This window comes from Monodon monoceros, unplaced genomic scaffold (assembly GCF_005190385.1).
Source record: "Monodon monoceros isolate NGI ecotype Baffin Bay Population unplaced genomic scaffold, NGI_Narwhal_1 Super_Scaffold_7, whole genome shotgun sequence".
Taxonomy (NCBI): Eukaryota; Metazoa; Chordata; class Mammalia; order Artiodactyla; family Monodontidae; genus Monodon; species Monodon monoceros.
The window spans coordinates 101,500,292-101,518,114 of record NW_021703784.1 but is presented as its reverse complement, the minus strand read 5'-3'; the positions used below and the strand labels follow the sequence as shown (position 1 = coordinate 101,518,114).

Below are 17,823 nucleotides of genomic sequence, written 5' to 3'. Positions count from 1 at the left end.
GTTCCAAACTAATGCCAAGTGGTTCTTCTCCCAAACTTGATTTGCCTAAGGTAAAGCCTCTAAATCCCATGCATTCTCCATTTAAGCCCATCACCCACACTTAATCCTCACAATCAGCCAACCAACAGCTGTATCTCTATCTCTATCCCAGACCCCTCCTATCCAGCCTATTTTCTACACAAAACCTTGTGTTCAGCCCTCTTCCCAAAGAGGGTGGTTCACCTTGAAACTCTGTGTTGTCAAGGCCCCTGATGGCCTCCACTGCATCCTCTGCCCGCTCCATGTGTACAAAGGCATAATCTTTCACGATGTCACATTCAATGACCGGACCATACTCCTCAAACTTGGCCCGAAGCTCCTTGTTGGTACAAGTAGGACTGATGTTGCCTACATGCAACTTTGTGGATGTTTTGCTCTTATTCTTGCTGGCTTCCACGTTGATGTTCACCCCGTGCAGCTTGTAGTGGTGCAGGTTGCGTATGGCATCCTCGGCCGCTGTCTTGTCCTCTATGTGCACAAAGCCGTAGTTCTTAATGATGTCACACTCCAGCACCTTCCCATACTGCTCGAAGAGTGAGCGGATCTCCTGCTCTGTGGCCTCCCGGGGCAGGTTTCCAATGAACAGCTTCACCATCTCGGACACAGCCTGGGCGAGAAAAAATGAAATTTCTAACAAAAGACCTCACGCCCATGTCAGTTAAAAAAAAAAAAAAAAAAAATCAATACTGCCATCTCCTTTGGGTCTGGCAAATATTTCCAGTTTTCCCCCCTCTCAGACGCCCCACACTCACACGCACACCCCCAGATAATAATCAAAGGGAAGTGGGAATAAGGAGGCCCGCTACAATTCCAGCTATAGAACCTACAGAAAGGAGAAAGCATCTGTGACACAGATCCTTAGCAGACACAGACAAAGGGTTTGGTAAGAGCTGAATAGTTTCAAACGGAAACGCAAATGAAAGCGGGGCATAAATGCAGCCCTGGGGGTACTGGGCTTTCTACCTACTAAATAGACAACAAATTCCCTGGAGGTCCGGTTAGGACTCCACGCTTTCACTGCTGAGGGCCCGGGTTCAATCCCTGGTCGGGGAACTAATATCCCGCAAGCCACGCGGCGGCTCCGCCGCCAAAAACAAAAAGAGACAGTCAGAAAACAAAGGTCTAACTACTTGGCTGGCTGGACTGACTGAAATTATGAACTGGCTCTTCCTCTCGTAACCGAATTAGCCATTTCCTGAAAAAAGGACCTTATAATAGCTACGTTTTAGGGTTTCCTTTGGAAGCAGTGAACCCGTGACTTAAGCTGGATAGCGAGGCGTTCGGAGAGTACAGGAAGTGCTGGAGCGGGGAACGCCTCTCTCGGGGTGCCGTCCTACGAGCTCCTGGAGAATTGGAGAAATGCATGGCCAGAGAAGGGGCCTTGAGCCTCAACGGCCAGACGACAGTGTCTCGGGGCTTCAAAAATTCTCGACACGGGGTTGTAATTCCTAAGTCTAACGGAAAAGCGGTTATCTCGGTAAAAGCCTCGAGGCAGTAAGCCGAGCAAAGTCGGATAGAGGGCAAGGTGGGGAAAAAGCAAGGTATTCTCGGCGGAGGTCGTGGGGGAAGGGCTGCTTGAGGCTTACCGCGCAACGCCGAGCACCGAGGTCGGCTCTCAGTGACGGATGCGGAGGCCAGGACCACCCTAGGATACCCCTAAAGCCCAAGTCGTGAGATTTAACAGGGCAGAAAAAAGACAGTGAAGGGGCTCGGAGTCTCTCACCCGCACGAAAAGCAGCAGGGGCTCTTCCTCGCGGCGCGGACGCTTCTGACAAAACGCTAAAATGGCGGCGGCTGCAGCAGTGACTCTGGGTAGAGAGGGGGAGGTGAACCTACCACCGGATTGGCCATTCAATAAAATAAAAGGCAGGCGTTCCCGTAGATCCTCTTCCTGATTGGTTACCACGAACGCCAATTACCTGAGGCCTGGAAGAGGTGGAAACGTCAGTAACCCCAAAGAGTTTATACGAAAGCCAATGAGCACCTCTCTCGACAAACCGAGGTCACTGATTGGATGGAAGGTCGGCGTGAGGGAGGAACTACCAACGTGCGCTTCGCTGGCGGGGTTCCGCCCGCCATTAGGCGGAGCGAGCTAGGGATCCGGTGTGGCGGTCTTCAGCTTCATGGCGCCAACTTTGTTAAGCTTCCACATTTCGCCACTCCACGTGCGCTCCATTTTGCCTTCTACTCCACACTTCTCCCTCTAATCTCCCAAACGCCATCCCCCTCGCAGCCAGGGTGCTGCGGGCGGTAGCTTACGCAGACCCAGAAGCCAGGTAAGAAAAATAGCAAAGCTTCCCACCTGAAGAAACCAACCTCCTCCTTTGGCCAAGAATCCGCACTGGCGCCCTGGGAGTCTCGGAGCTACCCCCACATTGAAACTACTTTCATAGGTGGTGAAAGGAACTCTGAAAACAGTTAATGGGCTCAGCTTCAATTAGGGTATAAAGGCCCCGACGTCGGCTCGGTTGAGGGCTGCATTTCTCAGGAGGCGCCGAAGAGACAAGTTCCTTGGAGGAACCAGCCTCCCGGGGTCCAAGATGAAGAAAAGGCTTCTCTGTGTGACCGTGGAGATTGCGCATACACCCCCACCCCGCCCTGAGAAAAAACTAGAGCAGCAAAGTTTTTTGTTTTATTTTATTGGGCGCCATCAGCCAGAGCTGTAGGTTTAAACTCCTAGAACCGACCTTACAGGGAAGAGCCTAAGTCACAACCAGCTATAAGCAAAATACAATCAAAACAGCATTCTCCAGAGGGTCCGGCTTCCCTCATCACATTTTTTTTATCATCCTTTGGCTTCTTCACATAATCCCATAATTCACTGAACAAGGAAGGCAGCTTTTGAAGAGGGAGTTTAAAAAGGGGGATGGAAGAACTTAAAACATGATAAAAGCAGTGAGGAAAGCGATCATCAGGAAGTGAAGATGACAAAAGCAGAACACACTACCGTTCAAAGCAGCCCCCCCAAAAGGGGTGGGGATCATAAAGAGAAAGGTGAAGTCAAAGTTATGGAAATAGATTTTAAAACCTGACGTGACTCAGAAATCAAACGGTGGGGAATTGGTCAATAATTTATTCTAGGGTGGGAAAAGGCAGGAATCTAAAAATGTCACATTTACAAATGTAGTGGTCACTAATCTTGGTCCGTTTTCATTGTGGATCCTGATGCTGACACTGCGGCTCTGAATAAAGGCCAAAGGATCAGTGATGAAGAAAACCAACTGCATGTTAGCTGCAAGTGTGCCCTCTGGAGGGGCCCTGCATCGGGAGGTGGTCACAACTCCATGTGCGCAGGTTTGGAAACACATCTGGTATAGAAATCCTTTCAGCTCCTTCGTTTGATCTTCCAAAATTTTTGTCCTAATAGCCTTGGAGATAAAACTTTCTTCCAAAATACCAAAGCATATGAGATCAGCTTACTCTATGAAACTAGGAATCTCTCCAAGTCCAAAGGGGAAAAACTGGGAATAGAAATCTTCTCGGGATCACAGTTCAGGCCAGTTTGCAGACCACCACCCACACCCACCCCCTGATCTAATTATTCTTGGTTTACCTTCTGAAAGCCCTCTAGGTCCAGTTATATTTGTTTCATTTTGCAAGCTCATCCAACTGAGTAAACCACATTAAATCATTCCCCTGCTTTTTAAATTAAAACCCACGGCAACTGGAAAAGTTTCAATTCACACTACCCAATCTGGTTGTTGCCAGAATCCCCCAACCTCTGTAACAATTCTCCCACCCCCATCCCTAACACACCCCACCCCAACTATGCTCCAGCACACTGGCCCCTTTGTCCCAAGCTCATTCAGACTGAAATGTTCTTTCTCCAGGTCCTTCGCTGGCCACCCCATCTAAACACAGCCCCCCACTCCAACACTACACCTTGGAACTCTATCCCATGACTCCATGTTGTTTTTCCAAATACTTACCACCACTTGAAATCCTATTCGTTCATTTTCTTACTCCCTCCCACCCCCTGCCCCCAGCAAATACTTGTTCTACAGGGGCAAGGACCTTTTCTTGTTGTCTACTATTACCCTGTGTTAAAACTGCCCCTGGCACGTGGTAAGCACTCAAATATTTGTTGACTAACTTAACAAACAGATAAAGCATGAGTTAAAATCTTGATAACCAAGAGGAGAGAAATGACTTTGGATTTGCAGTCAGTATCAGCTTAAGAACATGGACACTTAGTACTAAAAACAAGCCCTTTTGCTCTTATCACCTAGTATACTTTCCAGTCTCCCTCAAACATAAAAAGCCCAAAAGCCAGGGGTAACTTATGCTACAGCTTCTGATCACCAGGATTACGTTTGACAAATGCTGCAAAATGAAGCTTTAGGTAGGGAGATTTGTAGCTCCAGTGTCTCCATACTGATGTTCATTTACCCAACTGTATTTTACCAAAATACTTAAAAATTAAAGGTTTTTAAATTAAGGATATCTGGTTTACCACACCAACTACAGAGAATCGGATGTTTTAAAAGCACTTTGTCTGGAACACTGAAAACGGCCACTTTGGTGATTCTTCTGATCAGGTTACCAAGCCTTTAAATTAAAAGATAAAGCAACTTGTCCAAAGTCATCTAGCCTTTCTGTCAGAGCCAAGCTTAAGTATGTTCTGGCTCCACATCTTGAAGAGATGAAAGAGGCTGGAGCCTGGACTCTTGAAAGGGAAATGAGGAACAAATCCAAATTCAGGGGGAAACACTGTTGTCAGTGTAGACCACTCAAATGTGAATAAGCAATGTATTTGTTTCAAACCCTTTCACAGTCTTAGGAATGTATACAACTTATATACCTAATAACTCTGGCTCCTAATCCAGAAATGAGTTACTGGTATAATAAGGGCTCAAATTAAAAACCAGTAATCTCCAGGGATGTTCAGAGGGAGCCACTAGGCCAGTCAGCAAGCTTCCTAAGCCTCCAATCCCACTGCCAACTACACACTCTAAGCCTCCCCTTAATGTCTGTGCAGGGCCCCTACTCCATACCTTTCTTCTCCATACCTAGGGGAATCTGACCCTCAGGACACAACGGTATTGTCTGACACTGGTGGTGGCCAAAATTGGTATGGTCCAGTGGCCTACATCACACCTAGGTACCACTCATTACAGAAATCCCCCTTCTTCACTGTTACTCATACGTGCTGTACTCACACCTACACCCAAAGTCCTTTGCTCAGCTGTGTGCTACCCTACGCAGTCCCAATCTCCCCAGAATGTTCTAACTTCTTATTTCTGAGATGGCTAGCATTTAATGAGCAGTGACTATATATGAGGCTCTACACTTGCTACATGTTATTTGCTCCAACAGTCCTGGATGGTTCAAAATGGCTGGTTCAATTCCTTGATCCTCTACTTTCTAGCCATGTGATCTTCAGAAGTTACTTAACCTAGCCTCAATTTCCAAAATAGGTTTAAAAGTACCTAATACAGGCTTCCCTGGTGGCGCAGTGGTTGAGAGTCCGCCTGCCGATGCAGGGGACACGGGTTCGTGCCCCGGTCCGGGAAGATCCCACATGCCGCGGAGCAGCTAGGCCCGTGAGCCACGGCCGCTGAGCCTGCGCGTCCAGAGCCTGTGCTCCACAACGGGAGAGGCCACAACAGTGAGAGGCCCGCGTACCGCAAAAAAAAAAAAAAAAAAAAGTACCTAATACATTTGAGTTGCAATGAAGGTAAAATAAAATATATGAAAAGCACTTTTAACAATGCTTAGCATGTGTTAAATAGGTGTTAACTATTTTCCCTATCTTACCGATGAAAAAACTTAGGTAGAATTCCTGACATGTCCAAGATCACCCAGATGAGTGGCAGAACCGGGATTCAAACTCGGGAAGCCTGATTTTAGAGCCAGCACCCTCAGTAATTCTCTCTGTGCCAAGTCAGTTTTCAAATCAAACAAATCCCATCTCCACAGTTTTCTCTAGTGGGGCTGCCCCATCCTCTCCTTCCTTACCTGTCACTTCCCTAGCATTGCTTATTAACTGTAACTAGTTCATCGAGGTAGGTCCTGCACCCACCCCCACTATCGATTTCCCAAGGTCAGCCCAAGGGCTCAGCTACCTGAACACTATTTCCAGCACTACAGACACACAATATTTCTAATGATTTACAGCTAGACTTGAAATCATTTATTAATAACTTTTTCTTCCTGGAAAACTAGATTCTACCCTTTATGATCTTTTTAAAGGTTCCTATAGAATTTAGGTGAATAAGAATTTTCCACCTATCATATCCACCTTATCTTCTTTATCACCCAAACTCCTATTACATTACATACTAGTCCATAAATCTAGGAAATTAAGTTTCATTATGACCTTAGTCATCCCACATTATAGTCAACTTACTTGACTTGATAGGACAAAATGACTGCAGAACCAACAGTCTGCGCACAGACTTTGGCAGAGCTTAACTGATGGGCATGACTACAAAGGCAGCCTACCCATGGAGGCTGACCACTCAGTGATAGTCCCGTTACCTCCAGCACAAGGGATGGGGCCCCAGGCCTACCCCAGACAGAATCTGAAACAAGGTCCAAACCGCAGGAGAGAAGAGGCTGTAGAGGGGAGAAGCCTTTACATAGTCTTGTTCCAGGAATAAACCATCTAAAGCTTCTCCAATGAAGGTCAAGTTATAGAGGTGATAGATCAGAAGAGCAAAGATCTGAAGGACACTGGGAGCGCATATTCCCACCCACCTCTCCCAAAGCACACATTAAATGTCTATCCTCCCATTCACTCAACCCAACCGTCTCCGAGTTATAGGACCCTGGAAATCAGAAATCCACAAAAAGCAAAGTATGAAGAATGGGCTATAGGATTAACACAGGTGGCATAATTTACAGAGGGAGGGAATTTTAAAACAATCTGCAAGAAAGAGGAAAATGACAAATGATTTAGCTTTAGCTCCTTCTAGCTTAAATGAGAAGCCTGGCAGCGGAGGCAACAAGGGCATCAGGACCTAAAGATAATAAGCAGAGTGATCATCTAGGCCAGGTCAGTCTGAAGAACTTGGGCTGCAATAAAGAAATATCAGCACTGGCCCCGAGAGCACATTAGGAACCATGTCCTAATGGTTTCATAGGAACCATGGGATTGGGACAGTGGCAGAACCCTCACTGGAGAGAAAGATGACAGAAAGCCACTGACAAAGAAGTAATTACAAATACGCAGGCCACAATCACAGCACTACAATTAACCAACCCTTGATTTTCCAGGGAAATAACCAGAGCTAAGCCTGTTAGCTTGGCCCTGAGATTACCCCACCCTCACTGCAGAAAAGTGACAAAAAACCTATCAAATTCGCCCTCCTCACAGTCCTGCAAACAAATGAAAAGGAGCAGCAAAGCACCTGAAGGCAAAGAAGTGAGAAGAAAGAAAAGCAAGGAAGAGCACTATGGCCTCAGTACCCCTGAGATTACCCCCAGTTTGCATCCACAAATAGGAGCTCACAGTTAAACAAAAACCATATGCTTTTGCCCAGTGGGCAGAGGGAAGAGAACACCTGGGGCAAACTACTCTGTCACAGGGAAGTTCACAAGAAACCAGTGAAGGAAGCAGAAGAGAACCCACCTGAAGTCCATTTGACTGATACACACACACCCCAAAATCACCCTGCCCCAACAGACTCCCAAATCAAATTTATAAAGCCCCCTTTCCCAAAGGAATGTCAGTCAGTTTCCTGTCACCACCCTACCCAACCAGTCTTTCATTCACCCATCATAAAGCCCAAGCCTCTGTCTTGTCCATGGCTGGAATTGTCTTATTTTGTGCCCAGGTCCTCTGAACCCCTAGTCCCAGAATGAAAGTATAAACAATCAATTCCTCAGCCTATCCCAGCTTCCCTATTTGGTTATGCTTGCACCTCACCCCCTTCCCAGAGTCTATCATAACACCTTCAAATATAAACCCAACAAGAAAACATCTGGAAACCCTAACAAGTGAAGATAGGCAATTTGAGTCTCAGGTGACTATGACAGGGGTTGGCAGGACGCAGGAAGGACACTCTGTGCTGATGTTCGACGTGCGAAATACCAGGTCTATAGCCAGAATCCCCCATACCAGCTTCCAACTGTCCCAACCACAGGGCATTACCAGACAGTGACATGACCCCCCCACCCCAACTACTGGCTCCTTCCCAGTAGCTGTCCCAGCCCCAGTACTTACTGGAGCCCACTGCCTGAAGGACCTACTAGCCTCATAAGCACCAAAGCCACCCATTCCCCACTTCTCACTTGAGAAGCCAAACCCCAGAACCACCCTGCTGGAGCTCAGGATTTTCCTGAACTGGAGACAAGTCAAGGAAAATAGCCAAGCACAGGCGAGGAAAATGGGCAGTAAAGTTACTGCGCTTTGGTGTGATTAACTCAAGCTGAAGCAACTTGGGCCAGACTCTCCAGTCCTAAAGATGGCAGACTAGCAGAACGACGATGGGTTAAATCCCTCTGGCAGCAGGGAAATCATTCTAATTCCTACATTCAAACCCCTTTCCTCATCTGCCCTGGGTTCTCTGGCCACCCTGCCTTTAGTTGTCATGTCTTCCTGGATGTCAAACTGGCTTCTCTGAAACTGAGTGCAATCAAGACAATGACAACCAGGTTTCCAAACTGCAAATCGCCCCAAGTTTTATTTGTAGTCCATACAAAAGGGAAAAAAAAATTAAGGTTTTCTAACACCACCTACTTGGGGAGATGGGGAAGTGGACTGTGCCGCACAGCATCAGCTAGAACATCAGGGGTCAGGAGGGATCTGGACATATACCAACCAACTGTCCCAACAGGAACTCAGTCTCAACACAGTCTACAGAGGGACAAAGTCAGGGCCCCCTGGACAACTGGCACAGCTTGGCGCATAGGAAATGGTTAAGCTAACCCTTTCCTGGCCTCCCTCACATCTAAAAAGAAAAAGGCGCCGCCGACCTCAGCTGCAGGTTGCTTCCCCATCCAGACGACCTTAAATATCGCGCACAAAAATAAAAGGGAGCCAGGAAAAAAATAAAAACATAAAAGAAATTCCCATCCTGGGGAGATGGGAGGCAGGGGAGAGGGGAACCGCAGATCTAGAGCCAGTAGCAAGATTTGCTGCTGAGGCGAAGGAATAAAGTAGGTTACTGCCGAACACTCAAAAGGATCGTCTCCTGGGGAAGGCCCACATGGTAGAGGGGATGAAAAACCGCAAACAGGAGAGGTATGGGCCAGTGGTTACAACCTGGGTCTGCACCCTACCCCACCTCTCCTCTCCTTCCCTCCCTGTGGAGCCCTGTCCCAGGATGGCCCTACATGCGGCGCTGGTAGCCAGAGTGCATCTGAGCTGCCCGCAGGTAATCATTATAGGAGCCCGAATAGCGTGCGTAATCGGAATGGGCATCGGGCAGGCGACGGTAATCCAGCGAGGACTTTGTCGGCGAGCGGCGGAACGAAAGCTGCGACTCTGATAAACGGCGGTAATCAGAGAGCTCGGCTAAACGCCGGTCGGAACCATACCTAGTCGAGAGAAGAAGACAGTTGGTGAATGAGACAATTGAGGGGAGGGCTCCAGGTGGGCACGGGGGAGATGCCAATGGGGATAGGGAGGGTGTAATCAGATTGGTCTCCAACAAACAAGATTTTGTCAGAAGGCTCAACACCCTATCCAGGGCAAGAATTCAAGCCTGGTCCAACTCAGTGGGAAACCAAGCCCACCACTGAAGACCTCCCTTCTGAACTGGCCAAGGTGGATTCTGGTCTGCATTCCCAAACCACAGACAAACTATCCCCACCCTTGGGCCCTGCAGAGAAAGACCTTGGTTGTTTACCAACAGAACGGCGGACGAAAGCAAGGTCCCCAACTTCCCAAAGAGTGGACGCACCACATACACCCTGCCTGCAGCCAGTGACTGCCAAAGGGACTACTCTTTCAAACCCACCCCCACCAGAGGCCAGGACAACCACGTAACAGGCTTAAGGATCCTTCAGACAGTGGGAAAGACTATGGGCCACAATCTTGCAGGCAGTAGCTCCAATAGCACTTGGGCTAGCCTTGACAGGTGACACTTTTCCCAGCCTGACTAGCTGGTACCACCCCAGTCTGAGCACTATGCTCCACCTGAACCCTCGTGACCAGGAAAGTTCACAGACATCACCCCCCTCAGCTTCTGGACATCCCACAGGAGTAGAGAAGACCAAGGGAGGGGCCGATGGCTCCAGTTTCCCTCCCATGCCAACCTCAGCCCCTTGCCCTGAGCCCCAGCTGGGGGCAGAGGCGGGGGGGCATACAGTACCTTTTCGACATGGCGACAGCCTTTTTGTACGGATCGTCGTAGCTGGCCCGGGGTGGGGAGAGGCGCGTACGCTCATAGGGCGGCGGGGTGCTGTTGGCGTTGGCAACGGCCCCCTGGGACATGGACAGGTAGGCTGCAGACGGCTGACCTGCCCCATCGTAGGCATTGCCCGGCTGGCCACGGTAGGAGGCAGCAGCCTGAGGATGCTGCTGTGCAGCATAGGAAGCAGCCAATGAGGCTGACGATTGAGTGCGGTAAGGAGCTGCCAGGGTGGCAGAAGGTTGGGCCCCGTAGGCAGCTGCAGCACCATAGGAGCCAGTGGCCGCAGCAGCTGACTGAGCCCCATACGAGCCTGACAGGCCCATTGATGCTTGAGCTCCGTAACTATTCAGCTGGGTCTGAACAACTGGCTGGGCCCCATAGGAGCCAGCCATTGGGGTAGTGGCTTGTGCAGCATACGCAGCTGGCTGGCCAGCGTAAGCAGCAGCTGTAGCTGGCTGTGCCACATAGGCAGCAGGTTGGGAAGAATAGGAAGCAGCCTGTTGTGCGGCGTATGGGGCAGACTGGGCATTATAAGAGGCCGAAGGCTGGGCACTGTAAGAAGCTGCCTGGGCCCCATAAGCTAGTGAAGAGGCTGCAGACTGGGCCCCATAGGAGGCTGCCTGGGCCCCATAGGAGCCTAGGGAGGAAGCTGCTCCCTGGGTGTTGTAGGAGGAGGCAGCCGCACGAACCCCATAGGAAGAGGCAGCCTGCGCCCCATAAGAGGATGGCTGGTTACCATAGGAGGCAAGGGAGGAGCCCTGAGCCCCATAGGAGTTGAGCGAAGAAGCCGCAGCTGGCTGACCCCCATAGGAGGAGAGGGCCGAGGCCGAGGGCTGGGCTCCACCATATGGACCAAGCGAGGAAGCTGCGGCAGACTGGGAGCTAGGGCTAGCCAGCTGGCCCCTGTATGGGGCCCCAAGGGAAACAGAGGGCTGAGCGCGGTAAGAGGCTGCCTGGGCTGTCATGGGCTGAGTCCGATAACCGACACCCAAAGAGGCAGACGGCTGGGCCCTGTAGGCAGCGCCCAGTGACACTGAGGGCTGGGCCCGGTAGGTGGCTGGCTGGGCCGTCAGAGGAGCCACATACGAGGCTCGGGGAGGTGAACGGCGCAGGGGGCTGCGGTCGCGACCAAAGAAGGGTGGTGTGGGCTGACGGGCTTGCCCATCAAAGCCACCAGTGCTGTTGCCAAAAGCCTGCTGGTAGTCGAAGGTGGCAGAGAAGCCACCAGTTCCGGGGAATGCCGTATCCCCAGCCCCTGGTTTCTTGGTCTTGTCCCCAGACTGGATAGCCAGGCCAGGCCCCTTCTTCTGACCCTTGGTTGAGAGTTCCACGTTGATGCGCTTGCCCTTCACTTCTTTGCCGTTGAGCTGCGCGATGGCGGCTTTGGCATCTGCTTCCTTCTCCATGTGAACAAACGCGTAGTCTGATAAAGCAGCAGACAGAGGGTTAGCAATTAGGGGGGCAGGGCATGCTACCTGATGGGTCCCAAACTGGACACACCAACAGCACCCAGCTGTTGCCAGCTACCTCCAGGCCTCCAAACCCTCCTCTCCAGGAGTAGGTCATAAAATGTAGCTCCCATATAACAAAGCTTCTGACTGTCCCAAGCAGGCAGCTTTGTCTATGGCTTTCTTCCCATTCTCCCCATTCCCCCTGCCACCTCACCCAACTTCCTGGTGAGAGAAGAAAGAGCAAAGATGAACAGCAACACAGGATAAAAATCTTCACATCTCCTGTAAGTATAAACGAGCAGACAAAAAGCAGAAAGCATTCCTGGATCACTCAATTATTCAGTATTGTCTATCCCAAGATTACCAAACACTACTGTTCACCTTTGAGGCTTAACTCTCAAACACTGAAAATGACCACTTATGTCTTGGAATGACCCATGTCTCAGCCCAGGGTCCAATTAAGGCAGGAGAGCTACACTGCAATGCACAGTCCATGAAATTCCTCCAGTACGACCTCCCCTTTTCCCACGGTACTTCCCGGTTTTCAAAGCACTTCCATGCACAGGACCTCATTTGGGCCTCACAACAATCCCAGGAGGCAGGCAGAGCAAAGGATCATTATCCCCATTTTACAGGTGGGCAAACACACTCAGAGAATTTATACGGCTTGCGACAAAACCATGTGTCAGACCCAGAAACAGAATCCCAGCTCTCCATGCCTCTTCACTACACCAGTCTACCCCTGAGAAGTCAATGTGTAAGGCAGGATTGTGTATTAAGACTAGACATTTAAGCTTAGAAGGGGAAAAGCTGGACCCCACGTAAGCCAATAAGATGTGAGAATGGAAACTGAGCCTCCTGGCTGAGTTCAGGCCCAAGGCGCGCGCGCACATACACACACACACACACACACACACACACACACCCCCCCCCCCCCAGTCTACATTACATCAGAGGTTACTCATCAAGAGACAGAAGTATTCCTTACCCCTTGGGCTTCTGTTCACAGAAAAGATTTGGTTTCTCAGCTTCACAGCAAGAAGCTGCAATTACCGCAACTAGCAGGCTCTGCTAAGCAGGTTACCCCTCAGGTCCTCATTCAGTTCTAAATGAGCTGTGGTAGGAAAACCTCTAAGACAGGATGTTGATCTCAAAGTCCTACTCATCTACCATATAGAACAAGAAAACTTTAGGAAAGGAAGTAATAGGAAGAAATTCTTGTTCACATCCAAACTCACAAACCACGATGGTGCAAGCAGAATCTGAAGAACAATGAAAAAGGTCATGCTGGTGGTAAGTAAGGCCATGCACTTAACCCCATCTGGACCTGTGGCTACTTTTAAAGTCCAAGCACCAGGACCCCATCTCTCTCACATCACTTTAGGAAATGAATTACCTAGATGAAATTACTAAGGTTCCATTCTTGATAAGAAATCCTTTTAAATGGCCTCTAAACAAGTGTCCTAATTTCTAGAAACTTTCATACTGGGATGCCCTCTCTAGCTGTTCCTATAAAGCAAGCCATTTTCCTGGATGTAAGCCACCAACGTGACTCTCATACAAATAAGAATAAAAATAATCAACAGGTAGAAGTCAGAAGTGTGGTATAGCAAAAGGAATCCTGGGGCTAGGCACTAAAATGCCTCAGCTGAAGATCCAGTTCACTGACTTGCTGTAAGTTCTTATGGAACTTACAATTTATTTCTCCATCTGACAATCTGTCCTACCCACCTCAGAGTTAGAAGATTCAAATGAGATGACAAAAATGCCTTGTAGGGCTTCCCTGGTGGCGCAGTGGTTGTGAGTCCGCCTGCTGATGCAGGGGACACGGGTTCGTGCCCCGGTCCGGGAAGATCCCACATGCCGCGGAGCGGCTGGGCCGGTGAGCCATGGCCGCTGAGCCTGCGCGTCCAGAGCCTGTGCTCCGCAACGGGAGAGGCCACAACAGTGAGAGGCCCGCGTACCACCAAAAAAAAAAAAAAAAGCCTTGTAAAGTATAAACAGCTATATAATGATAAAAATCATGATAATTATTCAAGCCTAGGAATAACCACAGGCTTAGTTCCCTACAGATATGATCTTTCATCTCTAATAAAACACAAGAGATACAATGTCACCTGTAAATGCAAATTTGGAACTAGCCAGAGATGATAAAGGAACAAAATGAACTATCACAACTGTCTTTACACCCCTATGGCCAGAACCTGATTCTTCCAATTGCGAAAGGCGAAAAGCGTTCCTTTCGGCCTAGCCACAGGGCACCAAAACTGTCCTCTCATCTCTCACCTCCAGTTTGGGTACAGTGAGCTAAAAATCAATGCTGGTGGTCCCAGATCTCTTTAAAAGCAAAGGCTGAGCTGACCCTACCACCAGGAGAATGCAATGGCAAGCAGAAAGCAAGAGTGTAGGCAGATTAAAGGGAATTAAAAAACTTTCAGGCACTATGAGGGAATATTAAGGAACCATACTATATTCCTGGTTAACCTATCCACAAATTCCTAGGGCTGGAATAAGCTAGGAAAAAACACCCAACAAAAACTTTCAATGGGTTTACAAGAGCAATAGGATGTCACATTATCTACTCCCTACTTAGCTGGGTTTTATTAAGAGACCAACTTGTGAAACTTGAAAATTGAGATTTCATGTGTACAATTCAATTGACCACACAGATAAGCTATATAGCTGATAAAAAGAAAGCCATCAGATACAATTATATCCAATTTATATCAGAGAGTTTCTAAGCCTGATACTGGAGGGAAGTGCGAATAGGTTGTCCAGCTGACTCCATCACATGAGGGCTAACTAACACTTATCACAGTGAGCAGCTAAACCCTGACCCAGCCCTTCCAAAGATGCCCAGGAACCTAACTACTCCTAGGACAATAAAGAAAAACCAAAGATCTAGAAAACTCCAGGGACCCACCTGCCTGGATAGGTAGTTCAAGGAAACGGTGTCCCCTGAAGGAAATCCATCGCATTTAAAGGGACTAGCAGGCAATGATTTACAGAGCTATCCTAATGGTCTGGTGACTTCACAATTCCTCCAGTACCAAAGTTAAGAGAATCCAGAAAAATGAGTTTTCCTATTCTCAGAAGAGTAAAAAATTCTAATTTGAAACTACAGAGCTGTATGTAGGAGGAAAGAATGGCCACCCACAACAAAGGAGAGGAAACAGTTTCCTATTCTGCCCTTCAGACTTCTCATGGAATCTAAATGGTTCCTAAAGCTGTCAGCAACTCTCAAACTTCATCCTTGAACACCCAACAGAATGTAGCTGTGGAGAGTGGTTACAATCTGCTGTTGCTATGGAAATTTTTACTCTACAAATCACATCTAAGCTCCTGGAACCAAGCAACTACGTTATTCCCCCTGTGAAATAAAACGGAACTGGCTGTCCTGTGCAATGCCAAGCTTCTGTGCTTTTCAAAGACCTGACAACCAACACAAGATGACTCAATCAAGTGCCCATTCCCAGAGCAAGAAATAAGTAAGCTATTTATAGAGCCAGAGCCAAGTCTCTTCTACTACATTCCCAACTTAAAAACTTCATTTTCCTTCACTCCAACTAGAAAGGCATCAGTGGAGAATATGATCCTCAAATCTTTACCACAGTCCCTTACCTCAAAATATTATCAGGCACTCTCTTACATATCAGCATAACTACAAACAACAGCTAACCACCACTCCCTAAGGAAATCAGTGCATCTCTGCCAATCAAATGTTCACAAAGGGACAAAATGCACAAAACTTTCACTCGAACTCTCACAAAGAAACAGTCAAGAGTTCTAAAAACCACATGCAGTTACACACTTCACTCTACCCCCCCCACTGTCACTTGGTGTCAGTCCCAAGCAAATTCAGGCAAATTTTTAGCTTTCTCTACCAACCCAAAGGAGGCTTCTTGACCAATGAGTTCCATAGAGACTGTCCCCTCAGATGCAAGTTTCTAGACTCCCAATCTAGTAGCCACCCTGTCTGAGAACCACACAAAAAAATGTAATAGGTCAAACACAGAACTCTCATAATGAGTCATATACATTTCCTGGCCAGGGGCCCAATCTGATGCCCTTCCCACTCTTTCACTCTAAATAAAAGCAAAAATTCATGCACCATACAGCCTGCCTCATCAGAGCACCCAGCAGGAAAGCCTGATTCCGATAGTCATGAATTTGCATAGCCTGAGTTGAGGAAAACAAAATGCAGTATTAATGCAGAAGAAGGAATTACTCCTAGTGGTGGAGACTGCAACCCTCACACTTCCCCCAGTTACGGAGAGGATAAGGAATGACCCAAAAGATGTATCTTGGTGGAAATGAATAAGCACCTGCTCCCAAATGTATTTACTATCCTCAAAACTTCTCACACAGGGTATGAGCAGCTATGAATCCAACACCAGGATCAAGGGATCAGATACTCACTCCCAGGTTGCATCCCTGAAGATAGCAAGGCAAAGTTAACTCTGATCTGTTCCCAAGTGGAACAGAAACTGGCCACATACACAAGGGCTATACCTCCAAATCTTGCCAACAAAAAAGAAAAAGAGCTTAGGGATAAGAACCCAGACTATGAAAAAAGTCAACTAAGTCCCAAAAAGGAGGTCAGGCCTAAATTATAGTGATATATTCTTCTCGAAGGCAAACTAGGGATCTACCCTGACAATTAGACTACTCAAGCAAAGATGACTATTAAGTCCCCAGGTCCCCCTCAGAGTGTGCCCCCTTGCAAAATCACCAAGTTTCTAAAAGGATACCACCCTAGGGCACCGGCTTGACGAGTTAGCTGCTCAGAAGAGGCCGTTTCATAAAACAAGCCTTCGTCCCCATGCGAAAAGTCGGGGTTTCCAGTTTATAGATGTAAAATCGATCCCAAAGGGAAAAAAAAAAAGTTTGAGGGAGTTGGAAAGCACAGAATTGCCACGCCTAACCCACCTAACAATACTGAAAGGCCAAAGTGGTTAGGAAGGGGCCCCTCCTGTACCCACAAGTAACTATACCCATCAATAGACCCACGCCACACAATACTAAAAGATCCCAGCCCAAGAAACTTCCAAGGGCCCCGTTACCTTCCGCTCGGGAGCATTCATCGAGAGGGAACACGACGGTGGCCTTGGGGGGGGGTGGGATTCAGCCCCCACCTTTTCCCTTTTCCCTTGCTCTGACAGACTTCTGAAGAGGAAGTGGGGAAGTGGCGAAATCTTCCCCGCTCCATGATCCGGCTTGTGCCCGTCACTTCCCAATTCCGTTCGGTGCCAGGCCCAGGAGCCCAGTGGAAGGCGCGCCCCCGGTACCCTCCCAAGTCTCTCAGGCGCGTCCCCGGCCCCGTAGCTCGGCTCGCAGTGGCCGCCGCACCCACCCAGAGCCGCTTCCTCCCATTTGGTTAATGGTGCCTGGACCGCACGGGAGGAGGGTGGCTCTACCCAACGCGCCCCCAACACCTCCGGCCTCACTCCCGCGGACTTCTCCCAGCCCCCACCGCCAACCGCGCAGTGACCGACCCCCGGGAAAGGGGCGTGGCTAACAAGCAGAGTGCCCCGAGCGCGCCCGCGCCCGCCTCCACGTTACCTTTCACCACGTCACACTCGATGACGCGTCCGCGGCGCTCGAAGAGGCTGCGCAATTCCTGGCTCGTGCACGCAGCCGATACATTGCCCACGAATATCTTCCAAGTGTTAAGAGGCCGTGGGCGCGACATCTCCACCACGAGCGCGCGCCCCGGCCGCAGCTCGTGGCCATGCAGGGCCTCGATGGCGCGCAGCGCGCCCGCGTTCTCGCGCATGTGCACGAAGGCGAACTGTTTCATGACGGCGCAGCTCATGACCGTGCCGTAGGGCGCAAAGAGAGCTGCCAGCTCCTCCGGCGTCGTATCCGCCCCATCGACGTTTCCCACGAATATCTTCATTTTGCCGCCGCAGCCGCCTTTCCGGAGAGCCTGGACCTCTCCTCCAGCGACAGGCGAAACGTCTGACCCACCGGCAGTCCTCCCCAGGAATGGCTGGCGACCGAGAACCCCGCCGCGCAGGCGCTCTGACCTA

General features: G+C 49.2%; 2 protein-coding genes across 8 annotated transcripts in view; both read right to left on the bottom strand.

The window, feature by feature from the left end:
- The window catches only part of RBM4 (RNA binding motif protein 4), a 27,958-nt gene extending 26,046 nt beyond the window's left edge, over positions 1–1,912 (bottom strand). For 4 of the 6 annotated variants that reach the window (XR_003791409.1, XR_003791410.1, XM_029207694.1 and 1 more), the window contains exon 1: positions 223–1,764. Coding sequence is in view for 4 of the 6 variants with exons in the window: in XM_029207694.1 (XP_029063527.1) it covers positions 223–634 (412 nt within the window). In the remaining 2 variants the exon portion in view is untranslated. Of the gene's footprint in view, positions 1–222 lie in introns of all 6 variants that reach the window. The other 2 variants (XM_029207690.1, XM_029207691.1) reach the window with 2 other exon arrangements.
- LOC114886753 (RNA-binding protein 14) lies at positions 1,780–17,823 on the bottom strand. Of its 2 annotated transcripts, XM_029207685.1 has the most exons (3): positions 17,354–17,823; positions 10,299–11,763; positions 8,639–9,522 (listed from the first exon to the last, which is right to left on the bottom strand). In XM_029207685.1, exons 1-3 carry the CDS (start codon positions 17,688–17,690, stop codon positions 9,315–9,317), a joined length of 2,010 nt encoding a protein of 669 aa, XP_029063518.1. In that variant the 5' UTR covers positions 17,691–17,823; the 3' UTR covers positions 8,639–9,314. The 2 variants fall into 2 exon arrangements, with proteins under 2 accessions (XP_029063519.1, XP_029063518.1); XM_029207686.1 differs by lacking the exons at positions 8,639–9,522; positions 10,299–11,763 and adding an exon at positions 1,780–1,965 and having other exon boundaries at positions 17,354–17,781.